Consider the following 21,229-nt stretch of genomic DNA (forward strand, 5'->3'; position numbering starts at 1 on the left):
AATGATAGGTAAAATTAATAGGGTTAAGACAAGTCCAAAAAGTCTATAATTAACTTCCAATTCCAAATAAGAGGTTAAGACACAGAGCTCCTTGCAGATGCGTGATGCGACCTCACAGTTCGGCCCCCAGCATGCAGCATTATATAACAATTCATTATTTTATTTATTATTTTTAAAGGGTATTATCATATCAATATTTTTTAAGGGGGCACAGCATTCTATTTGGCTGGGCATTGCCCCCCAATGCCCCCCCTTGGAGCCGACCCTGTTTACTCTTAATATATTAAAATAATGACATTCACAACCATCATTAGTGTTTCAGTTTCAAGTTTATTGTTTTAGTTTTTTTTTTTGTTAAAAGGAAATATCCGAACATTTTTTTTTGTTCTTTCAAAATATCTGCATACGTTTATTAAATATAGCCCAGAGCATGGACAGAAAAAGACATTTCAATAAAAACAAATTGTAATATATATTAATGTTCAATCTCAAATATTTACAGACTTGGCCATTATTAAAATTATATAGCAGTGAAAAAGTATTTATGTAATTGTAAAAATACTTCACTCACTCATATAAAATATTTTTGTTCCTTATATATTTAAATATTACACTACCTTTTGAATGTTCAGACAGTTCTTCTGCATTTTGAGTTTTCTTTAAACAAAGGTATTTTATTATGTCTAAGATCACTAATAGTCAATATAATCAGGAACAAATCTGGCATTTACACAGAAAATTAGAATAATATTAATTTTCACAAGAATTCTCTGGTCAGTCAGAGCTTTAATTTAAAATGCATTAACCCCTTTGCTACCACTGGATAGACCAATCTCCTAAGCAATCAGTAGACCCCCTATTTTGATTTTAATAAACCCCTTTGCTTTCTTACAGGCCTGCATAACATTGCAAAGGAATGTATAATAGACTTCTATAGCAACAAAATAGGTTTTGCATATTTAGTAGATTTAATTGTTAAATCTAGCAAATAAAATAAAATAATAAATAATAAAATAATATACATTAATATTCTAATTTTATTAGATTTCCAGAAAAATTGCAGGACATTAAAAATGATTTTGTAAGCATAATAAATATGAATACTGAGTTCAAATACTTGAAATCTTGATTTGTAACAATGTCCTAGATTTTGTTAATCGCTTATGTAAGAACAGTGTAATGTACAAGTGAAAATGACAATTGAAGCTTTCTGCTCTCTTAAAAATATCAGAATAACTAAAGTCGTGACTATAATTAAATAGTGAAGTGGCTAATTACATGGCTGTACTGTGTTCTGCACACTCCTTGTACCATAGAGAATTGTCAAATAATCACCTTTCAAATCTACGTAAAAGGATAAGTGTGTTCATTCCTGGAGAAAGGAATATGCTGGCCCTCTGAAAGTGTATTAAATACCACACTGTAGCTGAACAACATGCACTAAGACATTGAGCAGAATAATTTCCCAGTAACAGTACATCTACACTATGAAGACAAACACCAAAATAAAAGATTATTAAAAGACCAAGTCACTGTATAATAATAACTTTATTTACCATGCATACCTGTATTTATTCTTTTGTGTTATAATTTTGTGCTTATTAGGCAATTGCCTAGTTGGTGTATTTACCTTTTACTTTATTACATGTCGTTACATATTCATAGTCTTTGCAGATTTTATAAGAAAATTGTGTTAAAGGGGCAGACAATCTGAATGTTTATGATAATTAAAGTTACTGACTACTTGAAGATATATAAGGGTATATTTATTAAATGTCAGACGAACATGATCTGCTGTAGCGCATCATGTCCGCACAACATCGCTAAATGAGGACAGCATGCCACTGTCGGCATTTAACACTGCACAAGCATTTCTAGTGAAATGCTTGTGCAATGCAACCCCCTGCACATTAGCAGGGGGTGTCAATCATCCCGATCGTATCTGATCAGGATTATTGCGGTCCGCCACCTCAGAGGTGGGGGATAAGTTAAGGAGTGCTTCTTAACTCTTGTTTCCAGCGATCTGGAAACATTGGGGGTAGATTGCAGCATCCGCTACTTGATAAATCTACCCCATAATCTCTTTATTACCTATTCCCCAATTTTGCATAACCATTGCTGCTATATTAATATACTTTTTACCTATTTAATTATCTGTATCTAAGCCTCTGCAAACTGACCCTTATCTCAGTGCTTTTTTTGTAGCTTTTTACAACCTTGCATTTTAGCCAATTAGTGCTGGTTCTTGTGAACCCATCATCATTCTCCAGGAATGAACACAATGTTATCTATATGGTACACAGGAACTAGAAATGTCTAGTTATACTGCAAGATTGTAAAAAGTAAAAAAAAACAAAAAAAAAACACTGAGATAAGGGGCAGCCAACAGAGGCTTAGAAACAGAGGTTATAAATTATATTACTATAACAACGTTGGTTATTCAATGCTGGGGAATCGGTAGAAAAAGCTATCTATCTTTTTAAACAATAAAACAAAAATCAAGTAGACTGTCCCTTTAACTTAGATAAAAAGCAAGTAAAACTCAAAATTAATGTTCCATAAAATTTTTAATTATGCATAGTAAAAGAAAACATCCTTCACAATATACTGCATTATTTAATTTGCCTAATTTTCCTGTATATTTTCCATGAGAGGCTTAAATGAATACTTCTGACTTCAGAGACCTAACCCTGTTACATTCTACACAGTGACTGCTTGTTCAGTGTAATAGTTTGTTTATCCCCCGCCCCCTTCCTAACTGGCCACAGCAGGTCAGATAAGAAAATTAATATTCAAATTTACTTTTTAAATGTTTATATACAAAATATTTTGTATACAATTCTTTGCAATTTAATGCTATTGCATATTAGTATGCACCTATAAAATGTATGTCTTTTTAACTTTCAACAGCTATTTATTACGAAAAGTGATTTTACTATGTTTTAAACCCTTGACTTCAAGAAAGTGCTCCAATGTATTGTATAGCAATGTGCTGCAGACAGCTCTGGCAGCAATTAGGTTAAATGCATTCTGAAAATGCAAATTGCTAGCTTCAACAGTGAGTTGCTCAAACACTTATACAATGCACAATTTTTGGCTAGATATGGACAACTGATCTCTTATTATTTATTCTTGTAAAACATGACTACTAGTATAGTATAAACATTTTTTTTAATAAACTCTATACAGGTGGTTGCCTAGCAGCATTTTGACTGAGCATTCTGTGTTCATAACAGAATCTCTGTCTCGACTCCAATAAATTCATCTGTATTCATTGGCTCAAGTTTTCCAAACCCCACCCTGATTCCCTTAAATACTCTAAAAGATGGGTCTCAAATTGCATTGAGTCCTTGCTAGGAAAGTTAGCAGCATATCCAGTTAGTATAAAAATGTATTCTTGCACTGTATCTTTGTACTTTTTTCAGCAGTTGGTGTACTTTTGCTTTTAGGTGTATTTATAGCAGTTAAAAACAAGTCAAGGCTGGGATATGCCTGACCCTAGAGATACTAGGTTACTGGCAGTGGACACTAACTAAACTATCTTTGTATAGAACATATGTGTCTGTCACTCCAAAATATCTCAGGAATTTTTCTTCAACTTCAGAGTTATTTTATAACATTCAAAATGTAATACTTTGCATATCAGGATAAGACACCAAAAACCAGTTTACTTAAGAAACAAATTAAGAATACAGATTTTTTTCTTTACATTTTTTTTTACATATCAAATCCTATATTTTTTCAAGAAAATGATACAGTATATAACTGATCAAATTAAATAAGAATCATTTGATAAGTACTAAAACATATATTTGTAATTGCAAATATTTGAAATCTCATCTTCCATTTTTTATAAGTACATACAATGGGGCCCATTTATCAAGCTCCGAACGGAGCCTGTGGGCCCCTGTTTCTGGCGAATCTTCAGAGCAGGCGGACAGGAATCGCGGGAAATCAACCCGATCGAGTACGATCGGGTGTATTGACACCCCCCTGCTGGCGGCCCATTGGCTCTGAGCAGGCGGACAGGAATCGCGGGAAATCAACCCGATCGAGTATGATCGGGTTGATTGACACCCCCCTGATGGCGGCCCATTGGCCGTGAGTCTGCAGGGGGCTGCGTTGCACCAGCAGCTCTTGTGAGCTGCTGGGACAATGCTGAATACGGAGAGCATATTGTTCTCCGCATTCAGCGATGTCTTGCGAAACTGATCCGCACATTAATATCCATGAATATGATTATTTATATATATATATACATATATATATATATATATATATATTTATATATATATATATATATATTTATTTATATTTATATATGCACACAAACTACATTAATATGTGTGGTATCATATATATAGATTTTCTCGTCATCTGTGTAAAATGAGTGCCTCCATTGCAACTAATGAAACCGTCTTCTATTAAAAAATATGTGTATATTTAGCATGGCTTAGGAAATGGGCATAATCCAGCTTTCTATAAAATATCACTTTACATATTTCTTATAGCCCTCTCATCAATTACCACAATTTAAATGCCCTTTACAAAAGTCCTGACAAGTTCCACAAATGGTGAGACTGCACTAGGAATAAAAAATAAAGCATGATTACGATCACTGAAGATGAAATTAGATCTGTACTGGGACCAGAATAACTATTACTTTAGCAGACCTTCATCTAATACTTGTTTCACTGTCCTGCTGCTACGCCCAGTCTTTAGCTATATCCCGGAACACTTAAATGGTGATATTTTTGCAGAAATAAAGCAGAGATTATTAAGATCAGCATTTAACCTTTATTCACTTTCTCTATAGGGAGTCAGGCCTCACCACCAATACATATTGGAATACAAGAAATAGCAAAGATTTATGTTACTGCAGAGTTAGCAATTCTAGAAATAAACTATCCAGACCATTAAGAGTACTTCTGTAGGGTCCGTTCATTATCTTACCTTCTGCCTGTGACATACATATCAAAATCTGAAAATCTTTGCAAAATTATTTTCATTTTAAGCTTAAATATTATTTTGTTTAATTACTTTTTTAAAAAATGTATATTTTTCCAAGTATGTTTTTTTTTATAGACATTTATTACAAATGCCTGTGATGTTTAGTCCTTAAAATATTATCTCATAGAAGAATATATAAAAGTAAGGGCTTTTACTGTTCTGATTATCAAAACGTATTTAAAAAAATGAATTTGCAAACAGAACTTTTGTCTTTAAGCATTTGATATTCAAAGGTTTTGCTGATTCTCAACTGTCTATTAAGAATTGTCCTATTTATTCTGAAAGTATATACTGTATATATATTATTAATACCTGCTAATTTATAACCTCTTTATATAAGAAATCAATAAAGCAGTTTTACATTTTCTATTAAATGAGAGTCAGCAGAATAAGATATTTCATTTGCTCTAGCAATATTATTCTTGGGACAAACATAAGCAATATTCTATTAAATATTCTATATTGTTTTTTCTGCATTCTACTTTTTAAAAATAAAAAAATGTGAATTATGTAATAACTGGTATTTAACATTTTGTTGAATATTTGTTTCATTTGAGATACAGTCGGTATCCAATACCTGGCAGAGAACCCTGCCGTAGTAGCAATTACATGCAGGTTGCAGGTGGCTATGGGAAACTTTACTCTTGGGTAGATGTTTGTACGCTGCAAAAATAACCGTTACCCTAATTTATCAATGAAATATGTTACAATGAATGTTTATCAGTCTCAGCATAGTTTATTGGCAGAACAGTGTTTCTCACGTTAACATTGCTGAATAGTACTTATGACAATACTGTGGTTATCCCAGTTTTGCATGCGATAAAAGGGAGTTGGTATTATTAGCACTAGTAAATCTATGACATATAGCTAAACATTTCTGATTTTTTTTAAGTAGCAAGTTATTTAAAATAAATACATAAATGCTCATTTTCCTACAGTATTGGAACTGGGTACTTATGATTTTCATCTATAATCCTGGAGCTGATGTCTTTTTACTTCTGAAACTCCAGGGAGTGCTATAAAGCTTTGCTGAGTTCTGCAGCTATCAATTTTATATTACTGATACATTTTTTTTAATTAAAGAGCAAGTACATACACAACTCTAGACTTGAGTGTTACAAAAATCAAAGGATTAATAGAAAGTTTGATGTACCAGTAATTAGCAATACATAAGCCCTCTGGTCTTCGAAAATTAAATAGAATAAACTTTTTTTTTTTAAAGATCACCTGAAACTTGACATGCAGAGCTTTCAAGGCAGAGAAGATTTCTTCTTCAAGTTAAAGAAGTATTGCCTATTGCCTGCATTTTGCAGGACAAATATATTAGTGTCCCCAACATTACAAATGGATGGTCCAATAACAATTTCCACCATATGCAAGATTTATTTACTGGATACATCAAAAAATGAAACATAATCTTAAAAATGCTTTATAATCTATATTTTTAATCATTCATTGTAGTGTCTAATTCTAAATCATAATACATACATTGTCTATTCATTTGATCTGTTAATAATGCTGTTTTTAAAACCAATAACAAAGGACTGTAAGATAGATAATTCATGGGGGAATGGCAAAAATTGAGGCCGCATATCACACATGGTAGTCAGTTATTTTAAGCTCTGTAACTGCAGCAGAGTAAGATATCCATGTGCAATTGCTCTGTCAGCACAGTGCATAGCAACACACTAGGGTATTACATTATGCTGTTTTGTAGTTTCTGTTTTTGCAATTGTTGTAACAAACATTTCATTAGTTCCCGCAATACACCTTTTTTGAAGGGATAGTAAAACAAAGAACAACCCCCCCCCATATAAAAATGTTAAATCAATCACAATAACAATTAAAAACAATAGAATGTTCATTTGTCATCTTTAGTGTCTGCTTTTCCTGTAATTCACCTAATAAAATTGGGAATTATGACCCCTCTCCCAGAAGGGCTGCCCTACAAAAGACAATGCAATTCAGTAAAAGCTTGGAAAAATGTACTAGCTCACATTGGTGCCTGTGTGTGTGTGTGGTTGGCAAATTCTCCCTCTATCTGAGCCAATATTTTGATTCCACTGAGCCACCATTTTTAATATGATGTGCAGCTCATATGTACCAATCTCTCCTCCTTTACATGTTGCTAATGCTATTAATATTATTATGCTCAGGGGTTTTTATTTGTTACCCACAATGACAAATTTCTGTAGATGCCCATATAAGCTCATTTTCATATGGGTACAAACACTAAACACTACACAACCATAGAAGCCAGGCACAAAAAAAAGCTTTCCAGGGCTTAATTAATGGATCAATGTCTTATTTACGCTCATGCAATGGTTTCACAAGTGATCCTCATTTGCCATTTTTTAAATTGTGATAAAATTGTATTTTAATTTTGTCACATCTGTGTATATGGGGTTATTGTTTAATTTAGTGTCTCTCTGTACTGCTCTGCATTTGCAAACTGCAACATTTGTTTAAAATACTTTTTAAAATATTTATTTTGCAGGTAACTATTTTGCATTGCTGTTCTTTAATACATCATGCTTCTTAAAATATATCATTGCTGCAATATACTATGCATATTTTAAAAATTGACATAAAATTCCCTTTAAGGCCATAGCCTTGAACCTTTAGACATTGTATAAATTCATAAGCGTAAACATGAGCAAGCTCCTGAGATCATTATAGAGCCTAGTCTTAAATTCCTTTAGGTTAAGATCATGGAAAAAGAATTAGCTACTGAGTCCTGGATGTAAAAACCAAGTAATGTTTCATATCTGATCTGTACACTGAACGTGACTGTTCTTGTCATCAGTGCATACAATGCATAAACTGTTCTGAAAACTCAAAATTTTGTGCAGTTTAGGAAAACTTTTGATGATAAAAAGATATGCTTAATAATCACAGTCGTCATACAAGGTTTCATGATTTCAGACATGATACATATTTTTTTTTTACTTATGGTTTTCCATAGAAATTCTTTCTTTAATAAAGTGAACATTATCATAACAACTTAGTATAAAGTAATAATTTCAAAGCTACAAATTGTACATCACATAACAATTTTAGTTTAATGCAAGTACTCACCAAAATAAAAATAACTTTTAATAGCACAATATAACATAACACCAAAGTGAATATTGTTTCTATACATATTCTCTCCCTTCACCCCAAATAAAACACGTTGATCGTTCTGAATGCTACAAAGCCTATTTACAGAGGGGGAAACATCCGGTCCAGTAGAGGTGAGAATTGATTGTCCACTTCCCTCACAGTTGTCACAATTTTTACAGTCTCGATACTGACTGTACAGAGGAATTCGGTACATAAAAATAACGATTAAGTAAACAAATATTTGTCCTCTTGAGCAAAGGACTTCACTGTGGAAACCAGGCGGTAGCAAATGGATTTATTACTCCAATGCTATAGAAATGTGTCTTGACGTTTCCACTTATTACTTAAGAGCTGTTTCCTTTCTTCATACAGTATTCCCATGGCTTCTTGGGGAATGGTGGCAATACCAAAAGCAAGCAACAAATTCCACCAAATATTAAAATGGCTCCTGCTGCTGCTGCACAAGCCACAGACCAAGAGTACTCATACTCCAGTGGAACGTTCTGATTACTTGCAATTAGCCACCTGACTGCCTGGCGGAATACTTCCATTGTGATGAGGACAAAGGTACCTGAAATAAACAAAGTATGTCAGGGATAAGCATTTTGCAATTTACATACAAATAAAAGCATGTAAGATTTTCATAGACTTAACGAAACAGTCAAACTTAAACTTTCATGATTCAGACAGATTGCACAGTTTTAAAAAAACTTTCCAATTTACTAGACATTAGACATGTGCATTTCGTTACATTGCGAATTGAAATTCGGACAAATTTGTCAAATTCGAGCTTCGGATCGATTCGAATTTCCGAATTAAGTAGCACCAAAACTAACGAATAAATTTGAATTAGTTCGGATTTATTCTTTACATTCGAAAGCCATGGACTATTCACAATTACACTAGTATTGTACAGTATATTAGGTTATATCACTCTGCTATGGGTTACACCTAATATTACAGTACATAATACTAGTCTAATACACAGCACATCCCACCTAACACATACCAAACTTCCAAATCCGAACCGAATACATCCGAATTTATTCGAATCCGAATGAATCTGAATGAATCCGAAACGAATGCATTCGAATGTATCTGAATTCGAATCGATCCGAAAAACGAAATTCGAAAACATCCGAATGAATTTTTCCGCAGCGCACAAGTCTACAATTTACTTCTATTCTCTAATTTGCTTTGTTTTTTTTTTTGGTATCCTTTGTTTAAAACATATTTAGGTAGTCTCTGTTTTAGCAATGCACTACTGAAAAATAGCTTGTGATTGCTGGCTGCACATATATGCATCTTGTCATTGGCTAGGGCATTGCTGCTACTTCAACAAAGGATACAAAGAGAATGAAGCAAATTTGATAGTTAAACTGAAAAGTTTTTTAAAACTGTATGCTCTATCAGAATCATGAAACAAATTGGGGTACATGTCACTTTAAAGTCCATTGTATAGAAGATTTTAATCCCCAAACATTTGTAGGATTATGGTTTAAATCAAAAAATGAAGACATATACATATATAACTCAGTGACAAAAATGTTTTTCCTTAAAGGGATACTAAACACACTTTTTTTCTTTCATGATTCAGATAGAGCATGCAATTTTAAGCAATGTTCCAATTTACTCCAATTATCAAATTTTCTTCATTCTCTTGCTATCTTTATTTGTAAAAGCAGGAATCTAAGCTAAGGAGCCAGGCCATTTTTTATTCAGCACCCTGGGTAGCGCTTGATGATTGGTGCTGAAGGGGGTGGCATTGCACACTCGCTTAAGTGTGTAATGGTACATATTGGCTGTGGACATACAGGGCCCTCTGCTTGTACACCACAAAGCCACGTGGACAGGTTGTCAAGTTAGGAACCTTGTCCACGCGGCTCTTAATACATGGGGCCCATAAAGTCTGTTCCAGTGTGACAATATACTCCCTTCCCTAAGATGGGCACATGATAGAAATAGGCACATTTTGTTATATTTTAGACCCTGCAGGAAAAAATATTGATGTGTATGGTTGCTATATTTACAGAGAGAAATAAACAGTATAACAGTATATAACTCTCAGGTTACAAAATCCCTCCATAATTAATTTATTTCAAAGTTGGGCCTCCACAAAGAGATTTTTTTTAATTAGTTACAGCTTTGCATAGGTGTGTGTAGGTTGGATATGCCTTGCCTTGCTGAAGAACATAGAGTGTGTATATATTGCGCTATACCATTATGCTGATTATATACGTACCTGGCACACTAACATGAAAACCTGTTGGGTCTACCTTACTAAGCATTTGAACAGCCACGTGCTAGTGCAAAATGTGTTCTTTTAAATAATAAATCTCTAAATTATCAATCAGTTAAAGATATGAACTGTTGACTGTTGATTAAGTAAAGGTGTCAAGAAGTAAACTTACAATCAAAGACATTGAATACAGACAGTCCCTGGGTTACAGACATCCGACTTAAGTACAACTTGTACTTACAAACTGAGAAAATAGAGCTTTATCACCAATCCTTCTTTCCAGGATGATCCAAAATACTCAAAATCCAATTGTCACAAGGACAGAAAGTGTTGTGAAATTTCTTGAACAGGTGCACAGATACCAACACAATTCTTCCCTATTTTCCCTATGCTATCCAAAACTAAAAAAATGTTTGGCTAGAGTTTCACCTAAAAAAAGTGCCTGTTCCAACTAACATACAAATTCAACTTAAGAACAAACCTACAGAACCTATCTTGTTCATAACCTGGGGACTGCCTGTTACTATATTATTTTACAGACATAAATATATTTTAACACTTTTATTTTAAAATTATTTTTAGAAGAAGCCATAAAGGATTGAAAACAAAATTGATGCTTACCTGGTAAATTTATTTATTTCCGGATATGATGAGTCCACAACGTCATCATTTACTGTTGGGAATATCACTCCTTGCCAGTAGGAGGAGGAAAAGAGCACCACAGCAAAGCTGTTAAGTATCACTTACCTTCCCATTTAACCGAAGGGTAATGGAAAAAGGAATACAAATGTGTAGAGGTGCCTGATGTTTAGTAAAAAATAACTGTCTTATTAAAAAGGGGTGGGGTCATGGACTCACCTATCCGGAAAGAAAGAAATTTATCTGGTAAGCATAAATATTGTTTTCTTTCCTAAGATATGGTGCGTCCACAACGCCATCATTTACTGTTGGGAACCAATACCCAAGCTAGAGGACACAGATGACTAGGGAGGGAGAACAAGACAGGCAGACCTAAACAGAAGGCACCACCGCTTGAAGAACCATTCTCCCTAAAGAAACCTCAGCCGAGGCAAACATATCAAATTTGGAAAATTTGGAAAAAGTTTGCAGAAAAGACCAAGTTGCAGCCTTGCAAATCGGTTCCACAGAAGCTTCATTTGAAAGCCCAAGAAGAGGAAACAGCCCTCGTGAAATGAGCTGTAATTCATTTAGGAGGCTGCTGACCAGCAGTCTCATAATTCAAATGAATTATACTTCTCAACCATAGAGAAAGAGAAGTAGAAGAATCCTTTTGACCCTTACGCTTTCCTGAGAAAAAAACAAACAAACAGGGCAGAGGACTGGCAAAAATCCTTAGTCGACTGGAAGTAAAATTTCAGAGGACGCACAACGTCCAAGTTGTGTAACAAACATTCCTTATGATAAGAAGGATTAGGACATAAAGAAGGAACAACAATCTCCTGAATAATATTTCTATCTGAAATCACTTTAGGAAGAAAAACCTAACTTTGTAGGAAGAAACGCCTTATCAGCATGAAAGATAAGGTAAGGCGAATGACACTGCAAAGCGAAGAGTTCCGAAACTCTCCAAGCAGAAGAGATATCGAAAAGAAGGAAAAGCTTCCAAGATAACTTAATATCTATAGAATGCAATGGCTCAAACGAAGCCTGCTGCCAAACATTAAGAACAAGGTTAAGGCTCCAAGGAGGAACAACAGACTTAAACACAGGCCTGATTCTAACCAGGACCTGACAAAAAAGATTACACATCTGGCATATCCGCCAGGCACTTGTGTAACAAAATAGAAAATGCAGAAATCTGACCCTTCAGAAAACTGACTAACAAACCCTTCTCCAGACCTACCTGAAGAAAGGAACAAATCACAGGACCCCACTACCAAGAGAAGCCCTTGGATTCACACCAATAAATGAAGACATGACATACCTTATGGTAAAAGTTACCAGAAACAGGATGGCGAGCCTGAATCATGGTCTCAATGACCGATTCAGAAAAACCACACTTATACAAAACTAAGCATTCAATCTCCAAGCCAAGAGCTTCAGAGAAAATGAAATGTGGATGAAGGAATGGACCCTGAATTAGAAAGCCCTTCCTCAGGGACAATCTCCAAGGTGGAAGAGATGACATCTCCACTAGGTCTGCATACCATATCCTGTGAGACCTTGCAGGAACTATGAAAATTACTGATGCTCTCTCCTATTCGATACAAGCAAAGGCTCATGGAAGAGGAGCAAACTGAGGAAACAGGTATGTTAGACTGAAATCCCAAGGAACTGCCATTGTATCTATCAGGGCAGCCTGCTGATCTCTTGATCTTTAAACGCACATTGGAAGCTTGGCGTACAGCCATCCGACCCAACTACAGCACCCCCATTTGAGGGTTAACCTGTAGAACACTTCTGGAAGGAAAACCCACTACCCGTAATGAAATGTCTGACTGCTCAAGAAGTCCACTCCCAGAAGATGGACAGCAATTTTGAGCATCCGCCCACTGAACAATCCACGCTACCTCCAGCATGGCTAAGGAACTCCAGGTTCCTCCCAGGTGGTTGATGTAAACCACTGAACCTGATAAACCGGACTAAAGACATTCAGGCCAAGCCATCATAGCATTGTAGATGGCTCTCAACACCAAGATGGTTATGGGGAAAGTAGACTCCTCCCAAGTCCCCAGCCCAACAGGCAAACGTCCCAGAAAGGTCTCTGGAAACATGCATTCTGAGACAGATGCTCCTGAGAAAACCACCATGGGAGAGAATCTCTGCATAATCCCCGTTCCACTATCAGAGAATGCCTGGCAGCAGAATTCTCAGAGGGAAGAATCTTTGATTTTCTGATCACTGTCAGAAATCTTTTCATAGATAGGGAAACTATTATGTTCCTTAAAAAAACTACCCCTGTAGCTGGAACAAGAGAACTCATTTCCAGATAGACTTCCGATCCGTGGGAATGTAGAAAAGACAATAGCTTGTTGAAAAGATGGCAGCTGAACCAATATGTCGTCCAGGAAGGGTGCCACAGCAATTCCCCAAAACCTGATCACTGCCAAGAGAGCCCCAGAACCAATGAATAAATTCTGGGAGCAGTGGCAAAGCCACAAACTAAAAGGATTGAATCAAAGCCCTCCCTCTCTGTCCACTATCCCACCCTCCCCCCTGGACATCTGGTGAGCTCACAGAAGCACATGGTATAGGTACATGTATTCCCCAAACATCCAGCAGAGGAAAACACCATTAGCACCTGTGAACACATGGTCAGAAAGCATGGTTCCAGAAAAGCAAATCTCAGGAACTTGAAAACACGCATCCTCCAAGATTAAGGTCATCATGAACTGACCCCCTTGGACCAAAGGAAGAATTAAACCAATGGTTTTCACTTTGAAGGACAATACTCTAAGAAAACTTGTTTTTACCCTTTAGGTCTAGAAAAGAACTAAAAGTTCCCCTTTTACGGGAACCACAAACAGGTTTGAATAGAATTCTAGACCCTGTTCCCTCACAAGAACTGGAACTATCAATCCCAGGGAAGAAAAAGTCCCAAACGCAATACAAAAGAAAAAAACTCTCTATTATCTGGTCCGCAGATAAACATGAGAAATGGAACCCGCCTCTGGGAAGAAAGGATTTGAATTCTGTTAAGCAACCCTGAGACATCTCATATCCATGCTTGTAGAGAAACAGAGAAATTCAGCCGCCCTCTTGGTCCGATGCTAGATTGGGGGCAACCCTTCATGGAGATATAGACTCAGCTGCAGGTCTCTACTCTGATGTCCTATGGGTCTATCCTTCTTGTCTTGTGGTAGAAAAGACCCTTTTCCACCTGAAATATCAGAAAAATTCCTGCTAGTCCAGAAAAAAAAACACTGTCCACCAGTGGGCTAGCACAGTGAAGCCAGATATCTTGTCTCCCAGCTGAATAACTTGTATGGTCCCAAAAGAGACTCTACCAAAATTAAATCAGACAAGGCATTGCACCCAAAAGATGCCGCACCTGACACAGTTACCATAAGCCTCCAGCTAGTCCATTTATCCTTAAAAGAGCAGCTATCCTCTATAGGGGTCGTAGTTCTCTTAGACAGAGTAGAAATAGTCCCTTCTACTTTAGGCACCGTGTGCCATGAATCTTAAATGGAGTCAGTGACAGGAAAACATCCTGTAAGACAGGAGACGTGGAAAGATATCCCTGTCTTCTCCTATTCCTGAGAAATAAACTCCGTTGCACAGTCTCAGGAAACACTTACACAGGGGAAGCACATTATAGTAACTTTTAAGGTTACAAGATATCTTAGAGTTGACAATGACAGGCGTATCTGAGTCATCCAAAGTAGCCAAAACCTCCTTTAACAATACACAGAGGTGTTCAAGGTAAAATCTGAAGGATACTACTTCAGCATCAGATGAAGGAATTATACTGTTCAAATCTGAGATTTCACCCTCAGAGGCTACCGGCGTATCCTCCTCCTCAAACTTATGAGGTAGGACACCAGTGTAGCAGTAGATAGAACAGAAACCTTACCATCTGAACATCTTATATTCCTCTTGCAAATTCCCTATAACATAGGAAAAGCAGCTAATGCCACAGATACCCAAAGGATACCTGCGCAACAGTTTCTGCAAATAAACTCCTCCAGGAGACGGAGAGGAAAAGCAGGGCACTGTATGTGTAGCCATTAAAGGCTTGGGACATATGAGGAGAAAGCTGTGGCTATGCCTAAACAGCATCATCCTGAGAGACATGAGGCTATCAAAATCTTTGGATTAATTTAAGGCATAACAAACACTTGTCCATAGGAGAAAACTCAAGCTCCATGAACAAAGAAGCAGACGAAATTGCAAATAAATAAAATATTTAAAATAAGCGCTGTCACTTTAAGGGAAAACTGCCTTAAATCAGGATAAACATAATATATTTAAGAACAGACCTCTGTTCCCATACTTATACTCCTGTATAATATAAAACATTACCCCAATACCCTCTAACTATAGAAAGTCTTTATTGGGATGAGATATAAAAATGCACTATTACTTTAAAAATTTATAATGAGAAGTAAATCCCATACATGAGCACCTTATACATTAATCATGTGCAGCAGCATTAACGAGGAAAGGGAACAATGTGTGCTCAATAAAAATGCAGACAATAAATACACTTAGAACATTTAAACTCCTCTTAACTATAAGCCCGTCGCTCCTTCTCTGTCTGAGAGGGAGCGGGAGACACGAGAGCACCACAGATTCATTCCAAAATGGCGCCGCTCCATTTTCTACTAACAAATAAGGAGGCAGAGCCATAAGGAATAGCTAGAAAGAAACAGAGCGCGGTTAAAATAAACGGCGCACTTCTCAGAACAAAAGCTACAAGGTATAGAGCTGCAGGTTTCCTGAGGCTGTCTGTCTAAACAGCGGATTTTAAAAACAAACAAACATTAAGTTTAAACATGATCAGAGAAAACTACGTTCCTCAATATGCATTGTGTGAAAAAAAACCTGGCACCATCCAGATAATATTTTTCAACAAGAGCAAAGCGCACATATGTCATACAGTTATTTAGACCACCAGTGCTTATCTGCAGAGTCCCTTAACTCTATAGTCTGCTATTCACACAGCTTTTAAGCTTAGTTAGGGTATATATACTGCCTTAGAACATGTCCAAATAAAACTAGTCTCATGTAACTAGTTAGCACCTTCATCACCAAGAAGGGGGAATCAGTCTCTCTTACATACGATATTGTGTCCCAATCAATGTTTGCAGAATTCTTTAAAGTGTACAGTCTCCCCTTAGAAGACAAAAAGGCACTTACCTGTATCTAGCCATCCGGCAGGAGGACAACCTACATGGTGTGAGAGGATACCACTCCTCACAGAGACCTGTAGAAAAAAGAAAGAACAGAGTAAACCTGCTTTCTATACCATGGGCAGCAAATATGTAAGGGAAACACAGCAAGGTCCACCTCACAAGTTTCTAACTGTTTTAAAACCACCACTACCCTACTGAAGAGATTAACGTGGACTATGGCTAGACCCAATCTTTGAAAAAAGGAAAGAACAGAGTTAACATACTCTGGCTTTCTATACTAAGTAAAATCTTGCTTGAAGACGCCAAAATTTCACCTCCTCCATGCACCAAGGCAAAGAGAATGACTGGGGTTTGTGGGAAGGCAAGTGATACTTAACAGCTTTGCTGAGGTGCTCTTTGCCTCCTCCTGCTGGCCAGGAGTGATATTCCCAACAGTAAATTATGACGTTGAGGATTTACCATATTTTAGGAAAGAAATAACGTTTTAGAGTGAAGTCATGATTCCTTACCTGAAAGAATGAAAAAGAAAGACGCTGGCTTAAGAAGGAACTCCACTCCTTTGCTCAGAACCATTGTTATACAGATTGATCCCATAACCATAAGAGTTATACTCAAAAGAGACATAACAGCCGCAGTTATATTCAGATCTATGTATAAGGAGAAAGGAAAATAAATAAGGAAGTTACAGTAATTTACTGATGAATTATGGAAGAAAAAGTAGAATAATAGTAACTGTATTTATGACATAACCTGTAAAAACATAATATACATGAAATCTATAGAATAAGATTGCTGTCAAAAAGGCAAGTGTGTGTGATTCTTTATCATTGTACATAAATTGTGACATACAAATACAAATGTAAATTTACAAATACAATTAAAATGTTTGGGAAATGCATTTTTTTTTTAAATTAAAATCTTAAAAATTACAAATACAATAGTTTTTTGGGGTTTTTTTTGGAAGTACATTTTTTTTGAAAGTACACTTTTCTTTTTTGTGAACACAATACAATTTTTTTCTTTTTAAAAGTATAATTTTTATTTTTGGAAATACTCTTCCAGGCTCCAGCATGTGTCAAAACACTGTAAAAAAACAAATGCTAGTTCCCATGTTGCTAAAGAACTTATGTCACAGCAGTCAATGAAATGTGGAGAAATGGCTGACAAAATCAGTATTCTTTAGTACATTTTGTATATTGTTAAGTCATTTTGTATGCTACATCATAAACGTTAAAAAGTTTACCTGAGATTGTGATATGCTGGGGTTGTTAACTGTTTTTTTCCCCTCACATTTAACCGGAAAAAACAGCAACTAGTTCCCAGGAGGCAAACAACTGAAATGAGTGCTATGACATCACAATTCCATTAGCAAATTAGGAACTAGTGGTTATTTTTTTAAAGTGTTTTGACACGTGCTAGAAGAGTTATTTAATAAAAAAAAAAATATTTCCAAAAAAGAATAGTGTATTTCCTAAAAAAAAAAAAGATTGTACTTCCAAAAAACAAAATTGTATTCCCCCCAAAAAAATTGTATTTGTAAATGTAAATTTGTATTCTTATGTCACACTTTATTTACAATGATAAACTTGCCTTTTTGACAGCAATCTTGTTCCATATAAATCTGTTTTAAATTAAATTGCACAAATAATCAAAGAATTTAAAGTAAAAAATGTCAGTATCAAAGTATCAGCACATAGAATAGGAGCTTCAAAACTGAATTTTCTGGGACCACAATAGCACTATTCATTTAGCTGTCGTGAGACTCTAAAGTTGCCATTTTCCCATGTTGACATTCTTGTAGTAAATAAAATTGTGAATGGCAAATAAAGAAAGCTTAAGCATGTTAGTTACGGACATACAGGGTAACTTATGGTAATGAATATACATTTGCTGTAGTATTTATGTGCATGGACTTGAATTATAGTATTTTAAGAATTGGAAGATGTAGTGAATAGGGTGCTTTCTATATGACATACTTACCATAAATAGTTTGTCAAATAAAAAAAAGTTTATCTTAAACAACTTTCCAATTTATTCTATTATCAAATGTGCTTCATTCTCTTGGTATCCTTTGATGAAGGAGCAGTAATTCACAACTTAAAGCTGAACAAACTGGGTGAGCCAATAACAAGATGCATGCAGCCACCAATCCGCATCTAGCTCCCAGTAGTGCTTTGCTGCTTCTTAGCCTATTTAGGTATGCTTTTTAATAAAGAATACCAAGATAGCAAAGCAAATTAGATAATAGAATAAATTGCAAAACTGTTTAAAGGGACAGTTTACCCTAAATTTTTCTCCAATTGTTTTTCCCTGCAGCATATAAAACGTATGAAAAATTGCTCATTTATGCTTCTTCTTGCAAAAGAAAGCTGGATTTGCTCTTTAAACCACAGCCCATCAAAATAGGCTAAGTTTGCAGTGTGATCAGATCTCCTGAACTTATTAGCCAAATGCTTCCCTTTCTTATCTCTGTCTCTCTGTGATACTTAGAACCAGATTACGAGAGGCCAGATTAAGTGGTTTATCGTGGGTGTTTGCGCTCGTCAGGCTTACCGCTGGTATGATGAGTTGAAAGTAAACATGATCACTTGAGCGCAATCGCAATTTATGTTAGAATGATTACCATGTCCTCAGAGCTCTGGTTAACTGTTTTGTGAAACAAATGAGTTGCACAAAACACATAAAAAATACAATACAAAGTATAGTCACACTTATAATAACACCATCTAATAAAAAATTATATATATATGTATATCACCTTCTTAAGAGCTGACTACAACAGTGCAACTCTTGGCAGGGCCCTCTACCCATTTGATCCCTATAATTGTTTTGTTGTACTCTGCCTTTGTTTATAGCGCTGCGGAATCTGTTGGCGCTCTACAAATAAATAATAATATATATATATATATATATATATATATTGCACAAACAAGTTATAAGAACTCAAATATATAAGGTCTCAGGTGTTAGAAAAAAAAAGGTAGACAAAGGGCTTTAACATTGAGATACATACATATACATGTCTATAGATGTGTGTATATATATATATATATATATATATATATATATATATATATATATATATATATATATATATACACGTTTACATATGTCTTTATATGTGTATTTACAGACATACAGTATATACACATACAAACACATAAAGACATATGTAAGTGGTGCATTGGAGCCCTTATCCGTTAAGTAGATGAAAACATGTAAATACATATTTATGCAATATTCATATTTAATAAAGTGTTATACTGTATATTTACTGTAAATATTTCATATTCTAATGTTCTACACATAGCAGACTATGTAGAAATATGTATTTATAGAAAAAAAAACATATTCATGGATGTGAAGAACATTTTGAATGTGAAATATATCAGCACACATGATAATATGGGATCAGGTTTGCACAAGAGTGGGGTGTTAGGCTTTTTCCCCAGTATTTTTTCTCCATTAACTTCTATGGGGGAATACGTCAAAAAGCGCACACAATACTCTAAGTTCTTCTGTTCTCACTTGTAAGGTTAGCACGCACACAAAAACAGTTTACTTTCAATTCATAATACAAGCGCAACCAGTATTTTGCAGGGAACACACAGTCCCCATAGTCCCCATAGACCACAATGTAAAGGCACTTTTCAATGCCGTTTTTTTTTTCTATCACCCCACACCCGTTCACTTTAAACCCTAAAAACTGCTTTGTGCATATTTTTTTTAATTTTAAAAAATGCTAAAAAAAATTTAAATAGAAAGTTACACTACATTTAAATGTGGGGGCAATTGGGGCACATTTTAAAAATTAAGCAGAGATCTGATCTCTGGTTAATTTGTGGAGTGCTAATTGCTACCGTGAGCTTGCAGTAGCAATAACCAGTCACTTGTAATCGCTGGTTATTTATTGTGTGCCTGTAAATGGGCAAATTTGTCCATTTACGGGCACAAGATAAATTAGCGCTCCACTTGTAATCTATCCCTTAGTGGTTTGTATTTATAGGTTGGTCTCCTCTTTTGAGTATTATAATTTCTTAGCACAATATTAGTAGGGTGGCCATATGTCACGGTTCTTATAATGGAACATTATTCAAAACATTTCACATTATTCAAAACATTTCTTTAAACAGTCCTGACTTATGTGTCCTGTTTTAAAGCGGCAAAATGACCCCCCTACTAATATTGTGTTAAGAAATTGTAATACTCAGAAGAGGAGATCAACCTATAAATACAAACCACTAAGGGCTAGATTACAAGTGGAGCGCAACAGAAAATAGATGGAGAAAGTGATTTAAATAACAAAGTGGAATAGTTAGTAGAAAATTGTCAACTTCACCAGTATCCTCTACCACACTTGATAATTAGCATCTCAAACATCTTTGTTGACATGCTCTTAGTTGAAAAGATCTAGAACTATCTCTGGTGATGGGTCAATCACATACAATGAAAGCTGTTATTTTAGATTGTCTTCTTCACTACTTCCAAAATATACAATTTAAAATGTGGCTTAAACCAAAGAAAGTGTGCTTAAGTGCCTCAAGAACATCTGCTCCCTATTTAGCATAGAATATATATATATTTTTACCAGATTAAAATATTGTTATTTTGGACCGTTCTTGTGTATCATTTGCTCAATGACGTTAAAAGTATCTGGATAATTGTGAAATGTATTTCTAACTTGTTGATATCTATACTGGACAATGATAAAACCTTAGGGGCATTCATTTCAAATTATGTAAAGTTCCTCGAAACTAGGAAACAGATATATTAATTTGGTTTCCAATACCATGTCTATGCTATGATATTGGTCAATAAGCATCAATTGACCAGTAAGTGTTTGACCACAACATAACCAAAGAGAATGGTAGGAGGTTAAGATGAATAGATTGCTTAGTTTTTAAAGGTCACCGACAGAGGATAAAATATTAAAGATAACTCTGGAGAACTAGGAGTAATTTGTTTATTATTGCTACCAGACAGAATCTTATTACAAATAGTTGGACTCATTTTGAGGAATGAATATAGTAGTCACTTTGTGTCGCTTTGAGATTGA

At 35.3% G+C, this 21,229-nt stretch overlaps 1 protein-coding gene across 1 annotated transcript in view; it reads right to left on the reverse strand.

Moving 5' to 3' along the window:
- Window positions 1-310: 310 nt before the first annotated feature.
- The window catches only part of CACNG6 (calcium voltage-gated channel auxiliary subunit gamma 6), a 203,597-nt gene continuing 182,678 nt past the window's right edge, over window positions 311-21,229 (reverse strand). The window contains exons 3-4 of the mRNA XM_053690661.1: window positions 16,683-16,820; window positions 311-8,686 (exon numbers count right to left, since the gene is read on the reverse strand). Of these exons, the coding sequence (XP_053546636.1) occupies window positions 8,460-8,686; window positions 16,683-16,820 (365 nt within the window). The 3' untranslated portion in view covers window positions 311-8,459. The remainder of the gene's footprint in view (window positions 8,687-16,682; window positions 16,821-21,229) is intronic.

This window comes from Bombina bombina, chromosome 8 (genome assembly GCF_027579735.1).
Source record: "Bombina bombina isolate aBomBom1 chromosome 8, aBomBom1.pri, whole genome shotgun sequence".
Taxonomy (NCBI): Eukaryota; Metazoa; Chordata; class Amphibia; order Anura; family Bombinatoridae; genus Bombina; species Bombina bombina.